We start from the raw sequence: 23,606 nt of genomic DNA on the forward strand, positions 1-23,606 counted from the left end.
TATATCCGTCAGGGCCGGGTGCTTTACCCGAGTTCATTGAAAATATTACTTTCTTTATTTCTTCCTCCGAAATGGGAGCATCTAATGTAGAACGTTCATTTAAAGATAATTGGGGAACCTTCAGATCTCTTAAAAATTCATGCATTAATGTAGGATCCTCAGGGGATTCTGATTGGTATAAAGAAGAATAAAATTCTTGAAAGGATTTCTTAATTTGAACCTGATCTATCATGTAGGTACCATCTGCTTTACGAATTTTATTAATCTGACGTTTAGGTAAAGTAGCTTTCAATTGGTTGGCCAATAATTTACCAGATTTGTCACCATGTATATAAAATTGACTTTTGTTTTTAAGTAGTAGATTTTCAATTCAAAATGTTAATAATAAACTATGTTGTAGTTGGAGTTCTGTTCTCTTTTTAAAAAGCTCCAGATTAGGAGTATCAGAATATTTTTTATCGATTTCTTTAATCCTGTCAGCCAATATACGTATTTCGTTATTAGTTTGTTTTTTCAATCCAGTGGAATATGAAATAATTTGACCACGGATATATGCTTTAGGAGTATCCCATATTATTCCACTGGACCTTATCATCTCCAAACCCCAGGAAAAGGCTGCCACAATTTGGATGCATTTATATAACCCTGTCGTATGCCTTGTTGGAGGCTGGAATTCTGAAATGCTTATTCCACTCAACCTCTCCGGGTCAATGAAGCTGCAAATGTGCCTCTTCCCACCCTACAATTCCATTCCTTAATAAAATCAGAAAAATGCTTCAAATACTCAGCAAGACGGGCAGCATCTGTGAAGAGAGACAGATCCATGGAATCGGCAGACAAGCTGGAAAGTTAAACTAAAGATAACCCTTCCTCATCATTGTTCTAAGAGAGTGGGAGTGAAAGCAGAAGTCTGGGAAATGGAACGGACACAACTGAGGAAGAAGGAAGCCCGCTCGGAAGCACTGGTGCGGTAGGTGACATTGTCAGAATGGATGCAACACAGGCAGAGAGAAAGGAGAAATTAGAAAGCAGCGTGGGAGGAGATGTTGTCTTGGTAGCTATGTGAGTCCTTGCAGTCCATCTTAATTCACAGGAACCCTTTCCCATACTCCTTTTACATCTAGACGAGTTCTGTTTCCCAGGGAGTACAGAACTTTGACATTGAACTATTCACTGCTACTCCAGTACAGCAGCAGTGCCAGTAGCTTTGAGGGAGAGCCATTTCTTTGGGAGTGCTCTCTCCTTTAGTACTAATAACCAAAAACAGAACTACACCTGTCTCTCCAAGAATGTGGGGAGATGCACTCTATCTGTACTGTCCTTCCCATAGTGCAGTCTCTTTCTCCCTTGGCCTTTGGGCAGAATGCAGCACTCCCTCAGTACTGGCCCTCTAAACTGCAATGCTTTAACAATACAACTTGCCCTCAGTCATTGCACCTCCAACAACATAGGTCCTCCTCAGTAATCACCTTCTGATGATGCAGCACTCACCCTAGGGCACAATGCAGAACTCTCTTAGTATTACTCCTCAGGTACAATGCAGAACACCATTATTTGTACTCTGACAGTGCAGCCCTTCCTTAGTAAAACCTGCTGATAGTGTGGTCCTCCCTCAGAAGAGCCAATCAAACAACACAGCACTCCCTCAACCCTGGCCCTCTGACAGTACTAGGCTCCCTCAGTATCATCAATCTGCTAGTCTCACTAATGCCCCCTTAGAACCATGACTAATTTTGTGCCTTTGGTATCTGTGTTGGACTTAGGTGATGATGGATAGAATGCCAAGACTACTAATAACACCAAGATAGGCAGCACTGTAAGAGGAGCATTAAGGTAACAAGAACATACAGCACTTATAGATTAAGCAGAGGGACTAAACTGTGAGCAGATGGATTTAAAGATAGACAAATACAAGATTATCCACTTTGGGTCTAAAAGGGATAAAAGAGGCTAATTTCAAAATAGTGAAAACTTCAGAACAGTAGAAATTCAAGAATATAAATCATTAAAATTACACAAAACAGTACAAAAAATGTAATCAGTAAGGCTAAATCCTCATCACAATTTACCCTTCCATCTATTTCATTGGCAAACTTGGATTCTGCCCTCACCTTCAGAACCAAAGTTTAAGAAAACTTTCCTCATCCAGGCTGAGTGGGTTATTGCTAATAATTTGCTGACAATAAACTGAGGTGTGCCATTCCTGTAATTTGCTGACAATAAACCAAGCTGGGCCATTCCTGTAATTTGCTGACAATAAGCCGAGCTGGGCCATTCCTGTAATTTGCTGACAATAAGCCGAGCTGGGCTATTCCTGCCTATGAAACCGACAGCCCTGTGTTGTACCGAGGTCCATCTCATCAGAGTGGCTCAGTGACGTGCGCGCTCCCCCCGATCCTGGACGACGCGATGACGTCGCTCGGCGTTTGCGCGCGAAGGCGGGAGCTTGGCGACCGCGAAGATGGCGGCGCCGAAGCGCAAGCTGTCGAGCCAGAGGGATGCTAGAAGCAAGAGGGTGTCGGGTGGCTCCAGGCAGCTTTCGCAGGAGGCTGATAGGACGGGCAGCCAGTTCGTGGAGGGAGCCATCGTCCGGATCAAGATGGAGCATTTCCTGTGAGTGAGCGCCAGGCTATGGCCTGTGTTAGTGAGCAGGATCCCTGCTTTACCTGCGCCTTCCTGTTGGTGAAGCGCTGTCACTAATGCACTCTCGGCAGCTGGTAGACAGAAAGGGGGGGTGGGAGCGGACAGAAGGACTTGATGGTAGAGTGAGAGGAAGACGAGTGGGAGAAGGCTCCTGTGCTGCACAAATAACGGCAAGGCATCTTTCCTTATTGTTCCCTTTGGAAGTCAGGAGTTGGTCCCGAATATCCATAAGGGAACACGTGTACTTCTATGCAGAGTTAATGTTCAGTCGGAGCTGGCAAAAGTGCTCTGCAGCCATTGCAGGTGCTTTTGAAGTGTAGTCCCTGCTGTAGGCAGAGCAACTGCCAGTGGGCATAGCGCGATCCCACCAATAGTAATGTGTTAGTGACCAAAATATTGGTTCAGAAATAAATATTGGGCCGGCACTTCTAAGTTAAAAGTGCCACGTGAACTTTTAGTTCCAACTGATAAGGTAGACATTGACTTATCTTAATGTCTGCTCGAGCGTGCCGATTCTTTTGCTGGCTTTAATCTGCAGATCCACTCATTACATTTATTAGAGACTGCAGATGCTGGAATCTGGAACAACATACAAAAAGGCTCCATTTCCCTCTATGGATGCTGCCTGACCCACTCAGTTTCTCCACTTTTTTGTATGTTGCTCCAGATTCCAGCATCTGTAGTCTCTTGTATGGTCCAGATGAAAGGTCTTGATCCGAAACGTCCACTCTCCATTTCCCTTCATAGATGTTGCTTGATCCACTGAGACCCTCCAGCTTTTCATGTGTAATTAATTTATTTATTATCTTGTGTGTTATTAATTTATTACCTTGATGTACTTACGTATGGAATGATCTGTCTGGATGGCAGACAAACAAAAACTTTTCACTGTATCTCGGTACAAATGACAATAATAAACTAATACCCATCTGAAAGTAAGTGGTTTTAATGGTATTATGCTCCTTAGTAGTACACAGATGACATTGCGTTATTGTCCCAAATAATACCCACTTGAGTGGTTAACAACTTCCTATTGCCCGAATACACACTTTGAATTACAAATAATCTTCTATATTGCTTTACCCAATTTAAAGATACTATAAAATTGCATTTACTTGCTGTCTGTGGCTGTTATGGGAATAATCCCAGCTCCATAAAACATGGTTCAAAATTATAACAATAACCTGTATTGAAACTGTCTTAAACATAGTAAGATACTCCAAAGAGGCTTCACAGGAACATTTTAGAACATATATTTGATACTGGCACACATTAGCAGATTTTAGGATATTAGCAGATGTGGAAGCCATAGAAAGGGTGCAGAGGAGATTTACAAGGATGCTGCCTGGATTGCGGAGCGTGCCTTATGAAAGCAGGTTGAGGGAACTCAGCCTTTTCTCCTTGGAGCAATAGAGGATGAGGGGGGGGACCTGATAGAGGTATATAAGATGGTGAGAGGCATTGATCGGGTAGATAGTCAGAGGCTTTTTCCCAGGGCTGAAATGGTTGCCACAAGAGGACACAGGTTTAAGGTGCTGGGGAGTAGGTATAGAGGAGATGTCAGGGGTAAGTTTTTTTACTCAGAGAGTGGTGAGTGGGTGGAATGGGCTACCGGCAACGGTGGTGGAGGCGGATACAATAGGGTCTTTTAAGAGACTGTTGGATAGGTACATAGAGCTGAGAAAAATAGAGGGCTATGGATCCCTAAGGTAGGGACATGTTCGGCACAGCTTTGTGGGCCGAAGGGCCTGAATTGTGCTGTAGGTTTTCTATGGTTCTATGACCAAAAGGTTGGTAGGAAGTAGGTTTTAAAGAATAACTTAAAGGATAAAAAAGGGATGGAAGGACTGAGGTCTGGAGAAGATTAAAGAGATGATAGGTCTATGTAGGGGGTCATGATGCTGGTGGAGGGATTTTACTTACAGATGAGAATAAGTCAAAGCTTTGCTTAACTCGGAGTTGATGTAGATTAACAAATGCAGGGTGATCGGCCTGATACAAGTCGCACCTTACTAAGTTTGTATAGGGTGCAAAGGTTAAAAAGAGAGTGAATGATGCCTATGAGTTTGCTACCTGTCTCAGCATCTGGCAGTGGAATCAGAGACCTATTATTCTGCAAGTTCTGAACAAACAGCTGACAGGTCGACCTATCCAGGATCCATTACTAAGGGAGACAAGCAAATTAACTTTCATCAGGACCCTGGAGTATGCCCAAATTGAATATCAGATTACCCAGCCATAGGCTTGAATTAATTCTCAAGTTCCACTACCAGATGGTTTGTTTTAAGAAACGTTTTGCTCTCAAAGAGACTGGACCATCAAAACAAGAGGAAAGCACTAACTGTTGGTTAGACAACTGATTGGAGCTTTAAGTTGCAGAATGGAACTATGACACAAATGATGTCCCATATGGAGGAGACTGAATGGTAGAAATCGAAAGTAAAAATAGTGCAGGAAGTGCACAGCATTTTTATCAGCATATAAATGGCAAAACATTTAACAGTTCAGGTTGAACTCATTATTGCAAGCTGTAGAAGGATCCCATTCAAACATTAAGCGGTCTTCCTGACACTGAAGTGCCTGCTGTCTATTTCCTGTCATCTGTTTTTAAGCTAAGCAATTGCTACTTAAGGTTAATTACATTATTGAAAATAGTGCAAGTTCACATGAAATACATATTTGTTCTATTTTCCAACAGCAGTGGTTTAGACAATGAGCTTATTGCAGCCCAATGCAATTCTTAAAATTAATGTATTTATATAATGCTCACGAGGAAATCCAAAGCACCTTTGGCCAAATAAAAACATCGGAAATATGGTCATGGTTATATCACAGGAGACGTGACAACCAATTTGCAAGCTGGAAATGCCGACAGTGTAATGACCAGGTGATGGGTTTTTAGAAATATTGCTTGAGAGAGAGAAATTTTAGCCTGGGCATCCCCTGCTGTTATTCATATTTTGCATCCACTTGTGAGGGCAGATGGAACCTGAATTTAATATTTCATCCAAAGACAGCAATTCAGTGTCAGCCTAGGTTTTGGTGCCAAAGTTTTTGGAGCTATTTTTTAAAAAAAAGTTATTGCACCTAAGTACTTTGGTGTGCTCTGTCTAGAACATAGTACAGTGCAGGAACAGACCCTTCGGCCCACAATGTTATGCTGAATTAACTAAATTAGTAATAATAATATAATAAATAATATGATATTTATTTATTAGTCACATGTACATTGAAACACGCAGTGAAATGTATCTTTTTGCATTAATAACCAACACAGTCTGAGAATGTGCTGGGGGCAGCCTGCAAGTGTTGTCACGATTCCAGCGCCAACATAGCATGCCCACAACTTCCTAACCTGTACGTCTTTTTGGAATGTGGGAAGAAACCAGAGCACCCAGAGGAAACCCACGCAGTCATGGGGAGAATGTACAAATTCCTTACAGACAGCGGCAGAATTGAACCTGGGTTGCTGGCGCTGTAATAGCATTATGCTGACTGCTACACTAACGTGTTAATCGAATGCCCAACTAAACTAATCCCTTCTGCCTACACAATGTGCATATCCTACCATTTCCTGCACATTCATGTGCCTCTCTAAGAGCCTCTTGAACACCTCTATTGCATTTACCTCCACCACCACCCCAAGCAACCCATTCCAGGCACCCACAACTCTCTATGCTTAAAAAAAACTTGTCCCACACATCTCCTTTGAACATACCCCTTCTCACCTTAAATGTATGCCCTCTGGTATTAGATATTTCAACCCTGGAAAAAAGATACTGGCTGTCTATCTATGCCCCTCATGATCTTATAAACTTCTGTTAGATCTCCCCTCAGCTTTTGCCGCTCCAGAGAAAACAACCCAAGTTTGTCCAACCTCTCCTAATGGCACATGCCCTCTAATCCAGGCAGTTCCTGGTAAACCTCTTCTGCGCCCTCTCCAAAGCCTCAACATCCTTCCTACCAGAAATGAATGCAGTACTCCAGATGTGGCCTAACTAGAGTTTTATAAAGCTGCAACATCACCTCCAGACTCTTGAACCTAGGCTCCTGCTGCAGTTGACTTGGGACTTTTGTTTATTGTGTTTTGAGTTGAAGATCAGTGCCCTGTGTGTTCCTGGTAAAAATAAATTTACTTACTTGTATAATTTTCTTTTAAAAATGAATTTGTTTTGTGGAAACAATAAAATAAAGACAAAATATTGCAAATACTGGAAATCATAAAATGCTGGAAATATGTAGCTTCTGTGGAGAGAGGAACTGTTCATGTTTCATCATTTTGATCTGGTATATTGAACTATTGTATTCATTTAACAACATTATTAATTTTGAGCATTCTAATTCAGAAAGCTTTGTTTTAACTAAAAAAAACAGGAGGAGGAAAGAGCAGGTTTAAATTCATGTGGTACATTTCACATTCTCATGATGTCTTAAATGGTTTCACAATCAATTGGTGTTCTGAAGTCCAAAAGTGAAATATTGTAGGAAATCTCAAATACTCAGGTTTGTACCATACTGCCTCTAATCCTGCCTGAATCCATGATTTTGTTACTTCTTGACATGATTGCTTTGATGCTCCCTGGCATAAGTCCACACAACGCTTGTGCTCCTTTAGAACTCTGCTGCTGTATCTTGGATCACTCAAAACTCTGCCTACTGGTTACATCTTCCTCGCTGGCCTACATTTGCACCTGCTTTGGCATCCTTCAGTTTTAAGAATTTCATCCTTGTTTTCACGCTCTTCCCTGTTCCTTATCCCACCTTTCCATTTTCCCAACCTCCTTCAGCCTTGCTTTTGGATTTTAGCTCTCCAATTCTGGATGCTATTGCACTCGCATTTTAAATGCTCTGCCTAGCTGCCAAGACCTAAACTGAATCTCCTGTTTTAAGCTGTGCATCTTGTTAGCTCTGCCTTCCTTGTGCTGCTTAAAGCCTACTTCTTTGATCAAGCTCTTGTTCATTTTTCCTATTACTTCCTTATGTGATTTGGTGCCAAATTTTGTCTTAGTTTTGTTTGATAACCCTCTTGTAAGTGCTTTGGGATGTTCCAATATGAGGCACTGTGTAAGTGCAACCTATTGTTGTTGACCAATGACTGTGATTAATTTTATTCAGTTAATCTGCACCAGACACTTGCATGCCACGAAGAAACCCTTTATTAGTGGAAAGTTTGAGAAAGGTGGGTCCAATATCGCCTGTTCCTCCCAAGCCTATTGCATTAACCATAGGCTAGATCTCAATTTACTCTGGTATTAGTTTTTGTGAAAGGTACAGCCAATTTGGATTTTCATTATTTGTAAAATGCTAGAGCCAAATTTGTGTTGCATATCCATTACTTTTTAGATTTTCTCTGACCACTTTTCAATCAAGCCCTCACTACATGAGTGCTGTCAGAGAATTGGAAGACTGCTCATGTTGTGCAGATGTTTTAAAAGGAATAAATCAAGTAATTACAAACGAGTTATCTTAACATTGAGTACGTTGTTGAAATTAAACCCGAGGGACTGCATAAACCTTTATTTAGAAGGGTACAGATTAATCAAGGATAGGCAGCATGGATTTGTTAAGGGAAAGTTGTGTCTGACTATCTTGATTAACTTTCTTTGGGAGCTAATAAGGGAAGTGTGGCTGATATAGTCTTACATGAATTTTAGGAAGGCTTTTGATAACATCTCACATTGTAGGCTAGTCAAAAAAGTAAAAGCCCCTAGGACCCAAGATAGAGTGGCTAATTGGATCCAGAACTGGCTCAGTGGAAGGTAGCAAAAGGGGGGTTGATAGGTGCTTTTGTAGTTGGAAAACTGTTATTAGTGGGGCTCCAAAAGGCTTAGTGCTTGGTCCTTGCCTTTTGTAGTCTGCCTATTAATGATTCAGACAAATGTAGGGTCATGATAAAGAGACTTGCAAAAAATGGCCATGTGGTTGACAAAGGAAGAAAGCTTTAGATTGCAGGAAGATGTATTTGGTCTGGTCAGTTAGGCAAAAAAGTGGGAAATGGAATTCAATTCAGACGTATGCATTTGGGTAGATGAAATAAAGCAAGTAGATGCACAATTAACGGGAGGATGCTGAGCGGTGTGGGGGAACAGAGTGACCTTGCAGTGTATCTCTACAGATCCCAAAAGGTCGCAGGACAGATCAATAGATGTGTAAAAAGGCATTTATTATTCAAAGCATAGAATATAACAGCAGGAAGGTTATGTTAGAACATAGGTAGAGTACCGGTTATTAATTTATTGGAAAGGTGTGGCTTCATTGGAGGGAATCTCGAGAAAGTTAATTGTTGTGAGGACTGGAAAATTTTATGTATGAGAAACAATTAGATAGAACCGTTCATCATGGAAACTGGCCATTTGGCACAACTCGTCCATGCTGAGGTTAAGCTGAGCTTGTTATTTTTGAAATAAAAGTGTCTGAGGGAAAACTTAATCGGGTGTATAAAATTATGAGGGTACTAAACAGGAAGGGTCCTACTTCCCTCATAGGGGGGTCAAAAAACAGGGCCATAGATTAAAAGTGGTAGGATTAGTAGGAAGTTGAAGATTTCTTTTCCATAAGTATTTGGAACTCACAGCCCAAAAGGCTAATCAAAGCAGAAAACATCATTATATTTAATAAGTACTTGGGTATGTACTTAAAGAGCCATGACCTACAGAGTATGGAATGGGTGCTGGGTTGGGGTGACTCTTTTTGACTGACACAGATATGATGGGATGTGTCTGTGCCATAAATTTTCTACAATTTCATATCCATTAAGGCATTCGGGACAAAAAGAATTATTTTCCAGGGGTTTGCTGAGAATATGGTACTTAGTACCGAAGGAAGTACTTCAGATGAATAGCATCAATGTGTACATGAAAAAGAAAGGATGGAGGGACGTTGATGACATAGATGAAATGGGGGACGGGGGGAGATCCTTCTTTGGAAAATAAATATTTGTGTTGACTGTTGGATTGAATAGCCTTCTGTGCTGGAAATGGTTTTTATTACAGTGATATTGGAGTTCTGATGTTTCGGTTATTGACCAATTGGTGATATAGAAGTTCTGATGTTTCAAAAATAACCAGTAGGTGGCATAGCTATCCTTACCATTGGGGCCCTGATTAGCTTGAAGTAAATAATCAAACTTAATTAACAATTCAGGTTTTTTACAACTGTTTGTGGGTTATCTTCTACAGTTTAATTTTTATGGAAAAAATATAGACAAATGGCTTTGTTAATGTTCAGATCTTCATTGCATGCATTAACTTGCTTCTTCCCTTTTTCATTGCCTTCACCTGTAAGTGGAGGTCATTTTCTTAAAATCTAATTTTTAAATATTTAAAATAATTTAGGATAAATCACCATCCAATAAGAGCAGCAATGGTGACTTGCTGTTATGTAGCACCTTTATTATTAAGCACCCCAAGCTGTTTCACTGGTAAACAAAAGTTGACTTTCACTTCTTCAGGAAATTTGGCAGCCAATTAATTTGTTAATAAGTGTTGTCACCATTGAGGATGTTATTTTAAGGATAGGTGTGACTTTAATATTCTAATTACTTTACAGCTCTTGCAAAGAGCTAACTTTATTCTGACCCCACAATATTGCTCCTCTATTTACATAGACAACAGTGACTGCATTTCACAATCCATTGAATGCAAACTAATTTAAAACTGCCAGAATTTGATACAAGTCCAACTGGTTTCTTTTGACAGTTGCACACTGTCAAGTTTAATGTTTCATCAGTGAGGCTTCCACAAAAGCGATCCAACTCTTCTTGGGCAATCCCTTGGGGTTGATGATGAATTAATTCCACTAAAGTGAAGAACGGAGGATGCCTGGACAAAGCATGGGATATCCATTGCACTCCAGCCACAACAAAGTTTTGATAGAATGAAGTCTTGATCCAATGGCAAGGATGTCCAAGATGATTGAAGACCAAGTTATGCATACATTTGTACACTTGTTTCTTATGTGGTCCCTCATGATCAAAGATGACTTGCTCTCACTTCAGTACTGTGGGTTTTGATGTGGTTAATAAGGCCATTCTGGGACCTGCAGACTCTGCCAAGATGGGGCAGGAGGTGCATGAACAGGTGTGTAGGTAATTTGGGAGGCATTGCCCTCCTCCTGCTTTATTGTGTTGGCCTCCTAACAAGTGGACTTGAAGTTCTCAATATCATCCCAAATGCTTTTCCTTCATTTTGAATATCCATGGGCTAGGGATTCCCACATGCTGATGGGGAAGTGCACTTTCTTAAGGGCACTTTGAGAGCATATTTGAATCTTTTCTCTCTGTGCTAATCCCCTGCTGTGGTAGAACTTGAATAGGCTCTTCTTTTTCATGTTATGGGTATGGAAACAATATGGTCTGCCTATCAGAGCTTGGTGAATGTAATTACAGCCTTAATGCTGATGATGTTGGCTGGGGAGAAGGTACTAACATTGTTTTGCTTATATTGTCAGTGGATGTGAAGGATTTTGCAGAGAGAGCATTGATGGTATCTCTTCAGTGCTTTGAAATGCCTGCTTTAGCTGGTCCATATCTGAGATGCATAGGGTTCATTGCTGCTTAGCAGGCATGAGTGTTGTACTGGGATGCTTACTTCCTGGTACAAAGGTCATGGCTTACTAGGTAGCAGTTGATCTTCAGTTTATTCCTCAAATGCCCAAAGGCACTGAAGAAGGTGGTGAATTTTATCATCAGCAAGAGGTGGCTCCAGAGATGTGAAAAGCCATCCATAGTTTCCAGAGTCTCATCATGGACCTTTACTGTTGGAGGCTGTTGTTGTATAGTAGGGGCAGATTGGTGGAGGGTCGATGTTTTACTCATGTTAAATGTCTGGTTCATTCTCTTGTATACTTCAATAAATGAGTCAGCAATGACTTGGAGTTCAGATAAGACCAAATGTAGAAGTTAGCAGAGAAAATTAAGGCAGTGGAACCGAAGATTGATTTGGGCAAAATCAAAACGGCTTGTTTCAGGGTAACGTAAAAACAAAAGAAATGGAAGCAACCGTAGACCATTTGGCCACTCTGGCTTGCTCCATCATTTGGTAAGATCATGCCTGATCTTTTACCTCGGTGTTTACAGTAACCCCATGTTCCTTGATTCTCTTAATATCTATTCAGTCTATTGATCTCTGTTTTGAATATAGTGAGCAACTAACTCTTCACCATTTCTTGGGTAGAGAATTCCAAAGATTCATTACTTTCTGGCTCAGGATATTTCTTCTCAACTCAGTCCTGAATGACCAACCCTTTAATCTGAGACTGTGATCCCTACTTCTACACACTTTAGACAGGAAGCAGCTACTCTGCTTCCACTTTATCAAGGGTAGGATTTTGTGTATTTCAATGACACTGCATCTTTCAAACACAAGTGAGATCAGGACCAATTTGCTTAGTCTGTTTTCATAAGATCAACCATAAGATTCAAGGAATCAGTCTGTTGAACTTTAGCTATACTCTCTCTCTGGCATGTAAAATCTTACTTGGATAGGAAGACCAGACCTGTAGACAGTATTTCAAATGTACTTTCCACATGGCCCTATATAATTGGAGGATAACATCTCCACCCTTGTGCTCAAATCCTCTTGCAATAAAAGTCAACATACCTTTTGCCTTCCTAAATGCTTAATGTACCTGCATGTTAACTTTCAGTATTCACATATAAGGACTTGTTGCTACCTCTGTACCGTTCAATCTCTCGCCATTTGAAAAATGCTATCTGTTAGTATTTTTTCTATTAAAGCGGATGACCTCACGTTTTACACATATTGCAACAGCAATGTACTTCTCCATTCATTTAGCCTGCCTGTATCCCCTTGAAGCCTCTATATATTCTCTTTACAGCTCCGAATGCCACTGAGGATGGGTCAACATGCAGCTATTACTAAACTCTGTCCTATTCGTATTAGTGAGAAACAGTAAAAATTTAAAGATGAAAGAATGCACAAAGCAAGGAATGAGTTAAACACAAAGTGTTGGAAATACTCATTGGAAATGGAAAATGGTTAGACATGCATGAAGATGCAGAGAATAGAGGCAGATGCACAGGAATGAAGAAACTTCCAATTCACACACCAATTTTGAAAATATATCATCGTTCTTTCATTATTGCTGGGTCAAAATGTTGAAACTCCCTGTCCATTACCATTGTTCCTTCACCTCAGACTACAGGAGTTCAAGTTGGTGGCTCACATCCATCTTTGCCGTTTGGGTGGCCATTAATTACCGACTTGGGTAGTAGGACTCCCGTCATGTAAATGAATAAAAAAGTAACCATGGTGACTGAGTAAAGACAAGTAATTTGACTTGAATAAATTAAACATCAAAAGTAAGCTACTTTTAGTAAATTAGTAAATTCTGTAAATTGAACCCTTGGGCAGAAAATTCCAGAGTTCACTACCCACAGAGAAGGGTTTGCTATGCACTTCGGCTTTAAATGACTGGCCACTTATCTTGCAATTGTGTCCTCTTGTTCGTGACTCTCCCACTCGTGAAAACATCTCAATATCTATTCTCAAGCCCTCTTAGCACTTTGTATGTTTGAATAAGGTCACCCCTCAATTTTCTAAACTCCAAGGAATACAGGTTCCTTTGCTAGCTGTAGTTAAATTTCAATTTTTAATTTGTTTGGAAATTATGACTATTACTGGGGAGAAGTTGAGCATCTTCCTAATGGTTGTATGAAAATGTATTAACATAATTTAATGGCATTATGAGAAACTGTTGAGAGGCTAGATATATGACCATGAAGTGCCAAAGTGTTTGGGAAGGAATAAAAGTTGAGAAAAGCAAAATTTGCACAGTTCACCAACATCAAATTTCAAATCTGATTGAAGTTAAACTAGGTAAATTTTATTCTTGTGTTTTACATTAGCAATGGGATTTCTCAATTGTATCACATAAATGGTATTCTACTAGGCTTTATTTTAACAGGAAGAAAGGAAAATCAAGATTGCCTGCTTCATAATGGGGTGGATTAATTAGAGATGGATTCTGCATAAACTATAGAAATGGCAAGAACATTTTTTTCTATTTGGGATTTGTGCCTTGCATGTGTGTTAAATCCAGAGGGAATGAGTGTTGACCTTCCTATTTTGGCAGTTACCACCAATGAAGTTGAAGCAATGTTGATTGATTAAAGCTTTGTGTTATACAGTATCTATACTACGTATTTCTTGTGTTTATTATAAAGTGATGTAAAATTTTGTTTAAATTTATTCAACATTATGCTTTTCAGAACTTATGATTCCTGTGAGATCCTCCCTGGGGCCAATTTGAACATGATAGTGGGTGCAAATGGCACTGGAAAGTCCAGCATAGTGTGTGCAATTTGCCTGGGCCTGGCAGGAAAAACCTCCTTTATCGGGAGAGGGGACAAGGTGGGTGCCAATAATGTGTGATTAATATTTTGCAGCATTTTGCAGGTTTCTTTTTGGTTAATTGGATGATGGGACAATTAACTTGCAAGTTAACTCTGAAATTGTGTATCTTTTGTCATTTTGTTACATTGCTATCTTTAAGTGGCGTGAATGAGGAATAAAAATAGCACCAAAATAGATTGAAAGATTTTGTTAGTTTTTGGTATTTGGTAGTTTGCGAATAGTGGCATATATGGAGGGTATTTTGTTGGAGGGATTTTATTGCTTGCCTTTTGCTCAATTAGCTGTCTTCAGCAATTCTTTTGTTACAACTTTTGATTCCTTCATTTTTCCTCAGTTGTACTGAACAGATAAATGGTTATTTGAGCTGCACTTTATTCTTAGGATTGATTCTAGATTGATGTTTCCTGAACAAAGGAAATCTGGTTGTATAGATTAGACAATAACTGGAGAGCTACCAATTAATTAATGTGCAGGCATTCATTTTGAAAAGCTGGTCAGCAATTAACATCATGGGAAAAATGCTTACAGTGTAACGAAAATGCAGTACTGCCGTTAGAGAATACTAAACAAAAGATGATAATTTAATGCTGTGTACTTGATAACATAAACTAAGATTATTTCTTAATCCTCTTTTGACCTTGAAGATTTACATTTATCTGCCAAATATCTTGTAGTTCTTTGGTTATGTGACACAGGCATATTTTTAACATGCTTAAAAACAGCAAATTGTGTATCTATACATATAGGAAATTGTAGTGCAGAAGCCTACTTAATGTGTCTAGGCAAGGTGCACTAAATGCAAAATCCAGCTTTATATGTTATAACTACTGGGAGATGATAATTTGGTTTGTGTTGCCATTTACATCTTTGAATTCAACAGAATCAGTTATACATATATTTAAGCAACTTCAATGTGGAAAGATGATTTGAATGTTTGGTTGGTGGATGTGGGTTTGTGTAATATTTGTGGTATAATTTGTGGAGTTTGTTTCTTTTGATAATCCTATATAAATTTTATTAAGCGATCATATTTGCCTTAAATCTAAGCTCCAGTGCTCTACACGATGATAGTATGTATGTTGTTACATTGTTAAGCCCCAGTATTCATCAGCATTGTCTATTTTTGACACTCATCTTTGGGCCTCTGCCAGTTTTAAGTTTCAGTGCATGCATCAAAAACTGTCAGATCATTCCTCAGCTTTTTAAGAGATCCAGCCTGTTCATTGTTTCCTGAAGGATATAACCTCGTAGTTCTGGTGTCATCTTGTAAATCTTTTTTGCACCCTCTCCAGACCCTTTCTATCCTTTTACCAAATTGGCACAGACCTAAATAACCACCACATCACTATACAATGATGCCCCTCTTGTGGTGAGACTGGCTTCTGAACTCTTAATATTGAAATTCTGGTGTTTTTCCTTTGCCTCAAAGTATCTTGGTTTAAATGTTCAAAGGAAGAAAAGCAAGTTTAAGAACACTTAACTGTTACACTATGGCTGCTTAAAAGCTCCATAGCTTTCCTAACAGTTTATATAGTAAAATACTTTGCTTTTCCAATCTCTGTTCATTTCTGTTATTTTAAATGGATAAATGAGAATTTGCTCTGGATGTGGCTTATCCCTGTGTATGTTTTTGATCTCTGCTGTATAGCCCCAATAGGGATTGTGAAATGGCAAGTTACTATTTATTATTTTGACAAAAGATTGATCATTAAATTCATTCCATTCTATCTTATCAACGTATTGGGTTCAATGTGAATAATTGAAATGAATAGATGATTCTTGTCTCTATCAATTTTTTTGAGGATTGGAAGGGATTATTAAAATGATTTGGTCCTTGCACATTTGATCTATAATCCATTGCCTCTCCTTTTGAAGGGTCAACTTTCACTACTCCACAGTTATCATATTGTAGTCTTGTCACTCAGGCCTGTAATTTTAAAAAAAAAGGATTGTATTGAGATATACTTTTGAGTTTATTTTCTCACATAATTTGTAAGGACTGTATTAAAATCATCTACTTTTTATATAGGTTGGTCTTTATGTGAAACGAGGATATAGCAAAGGATGTATTGAACTTGAACTGTAAGTATAACCTAATGAAATGCCTGTGTAAATTTGTTTTGTAAAATCCAGTGATGACACTGTTGTCTTAGTAGTACATGTCCTATCAGCTTATTGTGCACAGAGAGTTATAGCTAATCAGCCCTAATTCCCAAATCCTGACCAGAGCTACTACTGTGCCAAGGCTGGTATTACAGCCCATGTACATCCAGCAAACTCGTCAGAGAGTAATCAGGTATCGCAACAAGCAAAAAATAGTTTTAAAGACAGTCATTCATGTTTCCAGAGAGGACCCTCAGTTCGGTATTCATTTGTATTGATGTTAATTATCTTTATTTATAAATCAAAAGCAACAACTATCAGTTAGTACCTTGCAAATTTTAAAAGCTTTCAGATGTGTATCCAAAAGAAATGTACTTAGCTGCAGTCATGAAAGTAGGCAAGTTAGTTGAAAAATTATGACTGGTATAGAATGGAAATTAAAAACAAAGGGAAGTGCTTTCTGTTTGAGTAGAACCTTCTTGGTATTGCAGGACTTCCTTGTGGCTATATTTAGTATCATCACCATTCCTATCCAGAATGAAGAGGATTGGGTAATTTACCACCAAAAGGCTGCTGCGTTATATAATATTCCATTCTCTGCATTTTCTGACAATGTAATTTAATTTTTGGATTTTAAATTATTGGTCTTTGTAGTTACAGGCGTTCAAAAAACCTTATAATTAGCCGAGAAATCTCTGTTGCAAATAACCAATCAGTATGGCAAATAAATGGAGAACATGCAACCCAGAAAATGGTTGAAGAACAGACCTCTGCTTTGAATATTCAAGTGGGCAATCTCTGCCAGTTTTTACCTCAGGTATGTATTTGTGCTAGGGTATGTGGAAATAATATAAAAAAACACAAAGGGCTTATGGATACCTGGTCATTGAGAATATTCAAGACTCAGATTTATGAATTTTTAGATGCCAGTGGAATCGTGGGCTATGTTAATCAGTTGGGAATGCAGGCAAGGTCCCTAATCAGCTGTGGTCATTTTGTATGATGGAACACAAGAAAAGAAGAAAATAGAAACAAGCCACCAGGTCCCTCAATTCTGCCCTGCCGTTCAATATGATCATGGCTGATCTGTGCTAGCCTCAACTCCCCTTCTGTTCCAGTTCCCCATAACCCTCAATTTGTCAATATCTCAAATAACTATCAACCTCCACCTTAAATATATCTAATGATCTGGCCTCCACTGCCCTTGGGGGCAGAGAGTTACAAAGATTCAGTACCCTCTGAGAGAAGAAATTTCTGTGCTTCTCTGTTTTAAATGACTGGCCCCTTATTTTGCAGCTATGTCACCAACATGGCAACACTTACCCTGTCAAGTCCCCTTAGGGTCTTGTATATTTGAATAAGGTCACCCCTCATTCTTCTAAACTCCAAGGAATGCAAACATTGTAGTCTCTCTTGATAGGACAACCCTTTCATCTTAGGAATTAGCCTGGTGAATCTCCTTTGGGCCAAATTATGCCATATACTTTTTTAGCTGAGGAACAGGGTTGATTGCCCATACTGCCTATTACTGCTTCTATTTCTAATGTTCTTTGTTACAATTTGCTGAACATTATTAATGCTATTTTAACCCTTTGAAACAAACCAATGTCTATGGTGTGACAGTTGATTTTGTTTCCAAAATTACACCTATGTTGTATTAATAACTGGGTTTTTTGGATCAATAATATTCTGAATTAACATAAGCATTACTTGGCATCAATTAAGAACTTAGAAATCTCTATTGTATTGGTCCAAAAGTTAAAAGATAATAGAAAGAGATTATTAACCAATAGTTAACATCACTTTCAAGTATGAAACATTGGTATGATCTCATTTACGCAAATACTGAACAAGCCTGGCTGCTCAATTTCTCGTGGAGATCTTGTTGTGGCCAATATCTATCCTGTTAGTACAACCTTCATGTGGTCTTTTCTATCTGCAAGACAGGCATTAGGAAGTTTAAGAAGCCTCATTGTAACTGTGGTTTCAGAAACAAGTTTATTATCACTGACGTGCATTTTGTGAAACTTGTTGTTTTGTGGCAGCAGTACAGTGCAAAGACAAAATTACTAAGTTCACAAGATCACAAGACAAGGGAGCAGAAGCAGGCCATTCGGCCCATTGAGTCTGCTCCAAGGAAAAGGGAAAAATAACAAAATATTCTGCATGTCATTGAGGAACAGGGACACCTTGAGACCTTGCAGTACCGTTTTGTTTTAAGTTGTGCAGTTGTTTCAACATCCTCTGTCTGAGTAACTGTCCTTCCATCTTGCTTGCTCTCTCTTGCTCGCACTTGCTCGCTTTCTCTCTCCCTTCCCCCACCTCACCCCACTCATATTAGTAGCACTATTTGTGGAGCAAGCACTGCATCTTTTGTATGAATTGATATAATGAGTAGTTTGATCCCTTTGGTCTTGGTAAATGAATCATTCACCTTTGTACTTAATTTTACAGGAGAAAGTTGGAGAGTTTGCAAAAATGTCAAAAATTGAGCTTTTGGAAGCAACAGAAAAATCAGTTGGCCCACCGGAGATGTACAAATTTCACAGTGATTTAAAGAATTACCGAGAAAAGGAGAAAGAGCTGGAGGTAATGATGTTTGTTAAGTTACTCTGAGCATTACCTGCTTTCTTGCGAGTAGCTTCAAAAATAGTTTATTTAATGCATTTGTAGAACACGTGTAAAGAAAAGTCAGTTGCTTTGGAGAAGATGAAGCAGAGAAATGAGCGAAGTGAGCAAGATGTGCAGCGGTATTATGAACGACAGAGACACTTGGATAAAATAAAGATGCTGGGAAGAAAGAGACCCTGGGTGGTAAGTTATGACCTTGTACTGGTGCATTTTACTCCCTTGATTCTTAAGGAATGTAAATTTACATGAAAATGATGCATATCATTGGTATTAATTGTGCTCACAAATCCCTTTGGATTATGACTATTAATAAATTCAATTCCTGAACTATTTTCAATTGTGTGAAAGATCAGAGAGGAATTTCCTTCCCCTAATTTGGCTGGGGTTTTTCAAACCACCGTGTCAAAAATTATTATTTCCTTTTCTTTCTCGCCACCGATACAGAAGTTGTTTCTGCATGCTGGGAAATCTTGATGTTAATGGGCAGGCACAGTACTGCAGCGGTTAGCGTAACGCTTTACAGCACCAGTGACCCAGGTTCAATTCTGGCCGCTGTCTGTAAGGAGTTTGTACATTCTCCCCGTGTCTGCGTGGGTTTCCTCTGGGTGCTCCGGTTTCCTCCCACATTCCAAAGACGTATGGGGTAGGAAGTTGTGGGCATGCTACGTTGGCACCGGAAACGTGGCGACACTTGCGGGCTGCCCCCCAGAACACTCTACGCAAAAGATGCATTTCACTGTGTGTTTCAATGTACATGTGACTAATAAAGATTTCTTATCAATGCCTTTAATTCAGTCGATAGCTCTTGCTCTTTAAACTTTTTGAAGGTCTGTCTCCTGGCTACTAAAGAAGATTGAATTGCCAAAGTGAGGTACACTCACATGGTCATGCATTATGTTCACAAACCTGCAGGTGAAATGTTGAGAACTTTGCATGGTGGATACAGGATAGTGGAAAGATTGACATCCCAACACTAACATCATTTGCAGATGTTGGCAGCCCATGGTAGAAATTCTGGTGAAGAGTCTTAGACTGAAGCGTTAACTCTGTTTCTCCTCCCACTGATGAATTTCTGGTGTTTTTAATCACCATTTGCTGAGTTCTTATGAATAGCTGCCCTGGTCAGAAACAATTGCACTGCTATTTTATATATTTAAAGCTGGTTTTTAGGATTTTGCTAGTATCCTTAATTCCATTTTAGGATCTAACCAGGGCTGAGCATGCAATGTACAACCACAGCTGCTGCTTCAGTAGAGCACATGCCCAAGGGGATGTACTTGTTTATTTTTGATGGGTCATGGGAGCAGAAGTGCCTTTGTAGGATGTATAGAAAAATAACCTGAGGTGCTTCTTGAGAAGAGCACTGACCATTGCTGTGGACAGAAGAAAGATTTAATACAGAATGAGAGAAAGTCACTTCTAATTGGTTTGGTAGGGAATCCTTACATAGCAGAGTCGGAAAGAATTTTGTATATCAGCCAATGTGCTATTTGGGTGTCAACCTTCCATAAAACTGAAGTTCCATTGATTACAAATAACCTTGAACCTTTATCGCAGGACTTTGTTTCTACATCTTGGTTACAATATCTTGTTTGCAGTTAGCTGTAATGGTCTAATATGTACTACCTGAAAGAGAGCTGAAAACAATAAATAATGTTCAGAATGGATTTGGATAAATACTTGAAAAGGAAATATTTCCAGTATAGTGGGACTAATTGAATGGCTGTTCAAGATAACTGGCACAGGCATGATCGGCCAAATGGCATCCTGTGTGTTGTAAGATTTCTAATAAAGGTACTTGCTTTAATAAAGATCTGACTGTTACTTTTTTAAAGGAATACGAGGCTGCTCGACAGGAGCATGAAGAAGTGAAGCATCTCCGTGACCAGCTGAAACAAGAACTGAAAGCACTAAAAGAAGCCCAGGCTCCAGTGACTAGAAGAATTCAGGTTGTTGAAAGGCAGTGTAGGGAGCAGGAGACAAAAGTCAAGGAAAAGGTTAGAAGCTTGGTTGATGCTGGATAAGGTTTCCAATTTTATCCGTGGTTGCGTATAATGAATGCAAATATGAACGATTTCACAAACATTGAAAACCTGTATAAATTGAAATGTTGAATATTTTAAAGAAGTAAAGCATAAATGATATAATTTAGTACACATATCTATGGAGAAACAAGATGGCAGTTATTAAACAACTGTACTGTTATTTATTGACAATTTTTTCACACCATGTTAATCTTAGTTTTTTCCATTCAGAAAGGGCTAACTGTTGTCCTTTTCATGACTTCCAAAACTTTTTTTAATTAATAGTATTGGCATGAAGGATTTTGTGGCCTCTGCACGTGCTCTTCCATTCCTTGATCCCAGGGTTTTGCCTCCTTTCTCTTTGTTCAATGTGGTGATTGTTTTTCAATTTAAAATTTCATCTTCCCAACTTTCACCCCTTGCTGCCTTATCCCAAGGTTGTCAAATCCTTGTTTGTGCTCTAAGCCTCTGGTTATTTCATAAAAATTGCAAATGCATAACATAGTACCTCATTACCAGTCACCATTCAAGAAATATTGTTCTGCTTAGTTACAAAATTTACGTTATATCCCATGAGATCAATTTTCATTCATATAAATTTCATGAGTGATGAATTCAGATTTTTACATTGGTTTCAGCCCCTCATTATGCTGTAGTGTGGAGGCCTACGTTGTGGTTCTTCTCCATTGAGCCTTTGTGGCAAGCTGGTACCAAGTTTCAGTGCACCTTTGAGCATTGTCCTTCCACATGCAATTTCAATAGTTCCCTATACTGAAAGACTGGCAGATTCTGGACAATTTTGATGATCTTCTACCAGTAGTTGATGTTTGGAAACAAACCATGGAGAATAAAGTCAGGTTTATAGGATAAAACCACCACATCCTTTACCAGACCTCCTTGGCAAATGTACATTTCTAAAGGAGACAGATGATGGCCTCAATGAAGTTACTGCTTTGTGGGTTGGTCCTAATTGATTTTGGTTGAGATCAGTTCACTTAGAAGCAATTTAGAATAAAATCTTTGTCCATGTGACTCATTCTTCACCACCTATTAGGAGAAACAAGGAGCTCCCATTTCAGTTTTATGCCTTGAGTGATGACTTAAATGACTGTACTTAAACAGCAGGTTTATCTCTGCATTGAGTTCTCTCATCACAGATACTTGCACTAACCGGGCCTTAATTTTTAATGGACCAGATTAATGAATTGCTGTGATTATTCAGCCAGGTGGATTAAATACTCTTGTGAAGTATCATCTTTGCACGAAGGCATCACATCTAATAATTTTTTTATTACCAGTGTGATGCAGCTCAGTACTCATGTTAACTTTACCATTTTTGTAATAATGATATGTGTTTAAAAACAGTTAAATACATTTTAAATGAAAGTTGAGAAAAGTATCATGTGGAACCAGAAATGAAAAATGATCAGTTAGAATTGTAAAACATGAAGCAGCAGTGTTTTGTTAGGGTTTTAAACAGTTAGCATGTGATTTTTTTGAACTTTTAAGAAGGATCTAGAAAGGGGCAGGCAGTAACTACACTGTGGAGAATAGCCATGTGAAGAAATTGGAAGTGAATAGCAGAGATCTTTTTAAGGGGAAGCTGGGTAAGCATGAGGGAAGAATAAATGATGCTGATATGGTGAGGTGACGTTGGGCACAAGGTTGATGAAGAGCATGAACGCTGACATAGAACTGCTTAACCCTAATGGCCCATTTCTTTGTTGTAGATTTTACTTACGAGCTTAATTGTATACTATAGTTTAGAGCAATTGTTCTTTTGAAAAATGTTTTATCCTTTAGCTAGGAGAAAATTCCTTGGAGAGTTCTTACTACATGGGAAAATAAAAATGTATAGCTAGTTCTTAATGCCAGTTTCTGGGTGAACGAATAATTACAGTCCAGTCAATGTAATCTTCGTGGTGAAGAAAATTCTAGAAAGAATTATCAGGGCCAGAATTAACATTCACTGGTACAAATGTGGCTTAACTATTGACAATCATCAAGGATTTGTTAAAGACACATTGTCTCCAACTAACTTGTTAGTTTTATGATGATACGAGGGAAATGCAGTTAATGTGGTATATATGGACTTCCAAAATGCATTTACTGTGGTGCCACATAATAGACATCATCAAAATTAAAGACTGTGGAATAAATGAGGCTAATTAGATAGATTGCCCCTGCAAGTCTGTATAGGATTGAGCCTCCTCCTGTGCTGCAGTCATTCTTTGATTTCACCCTGTGCCTCTTGAACACAAGAATGAAACCCTAGTCTTGATTTATTTTGCAGTGTAAACTGTGTATTCAGTCTAATTTGATGAAAATAATCTGTATTATGATTAAACTGGGAGCTTGTGTGAATGTGTCTGTGAAATAATTGTAAAAATGTATTTCTGTAGGGGTCAGAAATTAAGAAAATCTCACAGGAATACAAACAAAAACAAGATTTATTGGAACGGAAGGACAAAGAGGTCAGTGCTGTTTTGCTTTTAGGAAACTTCAACAATTTTCAAGTTTTTTTTTCTCAATGTGGGTTTAGTATTGTAAAGAAATCAAGGTGCTTTTTAACTGGAAGTGTACTGTCTGTATCGAGCACTTAAATACCAGCGGTTACACAACTGGTCAGGTTAGAATGGTTGTTCTGAACCTTTATTGTAATTATTTCAACTTGAGAAGAATAAATTCGATACAAAACTTAATTTTGCCAGTAACAGTGCAATTCTGAAAATCCATAATTTTAGTGACTAGGCCACAGGGAACTCAATAATATATGGTCACTAGAGGTGAATAAAATCTTGGGGGAAAAAAAGAAGAAAATTCACAGCTG

The 23,606-nt window shown here is 38.8% G+C and overlaps 1 protein-coding gene across 1 annotated transcript in view; it reads left to right on the forward strand.

Annotated features, from left to right (window-relative positions):
* The first annotated feature begins 2,365 nt into the window (after window positions 1-2,365).
* Window positions 2,366-23,606, forward strand: part of smc5 (structural maintenance of chromosomes 5) — a 56,159-nt gene continuing 34,918 nt past the window's right edge. Inside the window, 8 exon segments of the mRNA XM_052019211.1 lie at window positions 2,366-2,613; window positions 13,874-14,015; window positions 16,048-16,100; window positions 16,776-16,938; window positions 18,576-18,710; window positions 18,795-18,935; window positions 20,588-20,749; window positions 23,179-23,250. Of these exon segments, the coding sequence (XP_051875171.1) occupies window positions 2,462-2,613; window positions 13,874-14,015; window positions 16,048-16,100; window positions 16,776-16,938; window positions 18,576-18,710; window positions 18,795-18,935; window positions 20,588-20,749; window positions 23,179-23,250 (1,020 nt within the window). The 5' untranslated portion in view covers window positions 2,366-2,461.

The sequence above is a fragment of the Pristis pectinata genome, chromosome 7 (assembly GCF_009764475.1).
Source record: "Pristis pectinata isolate sPriPec2 chromosome 7, sPriPec2.1.pri, whole genome shotgun sequence".
NCBI lineage: Eukaryota > Metazoa > Chordata > Chondrichthyes > Rhinopristiformes > Pristidae > Pristis > Pristis pectinata.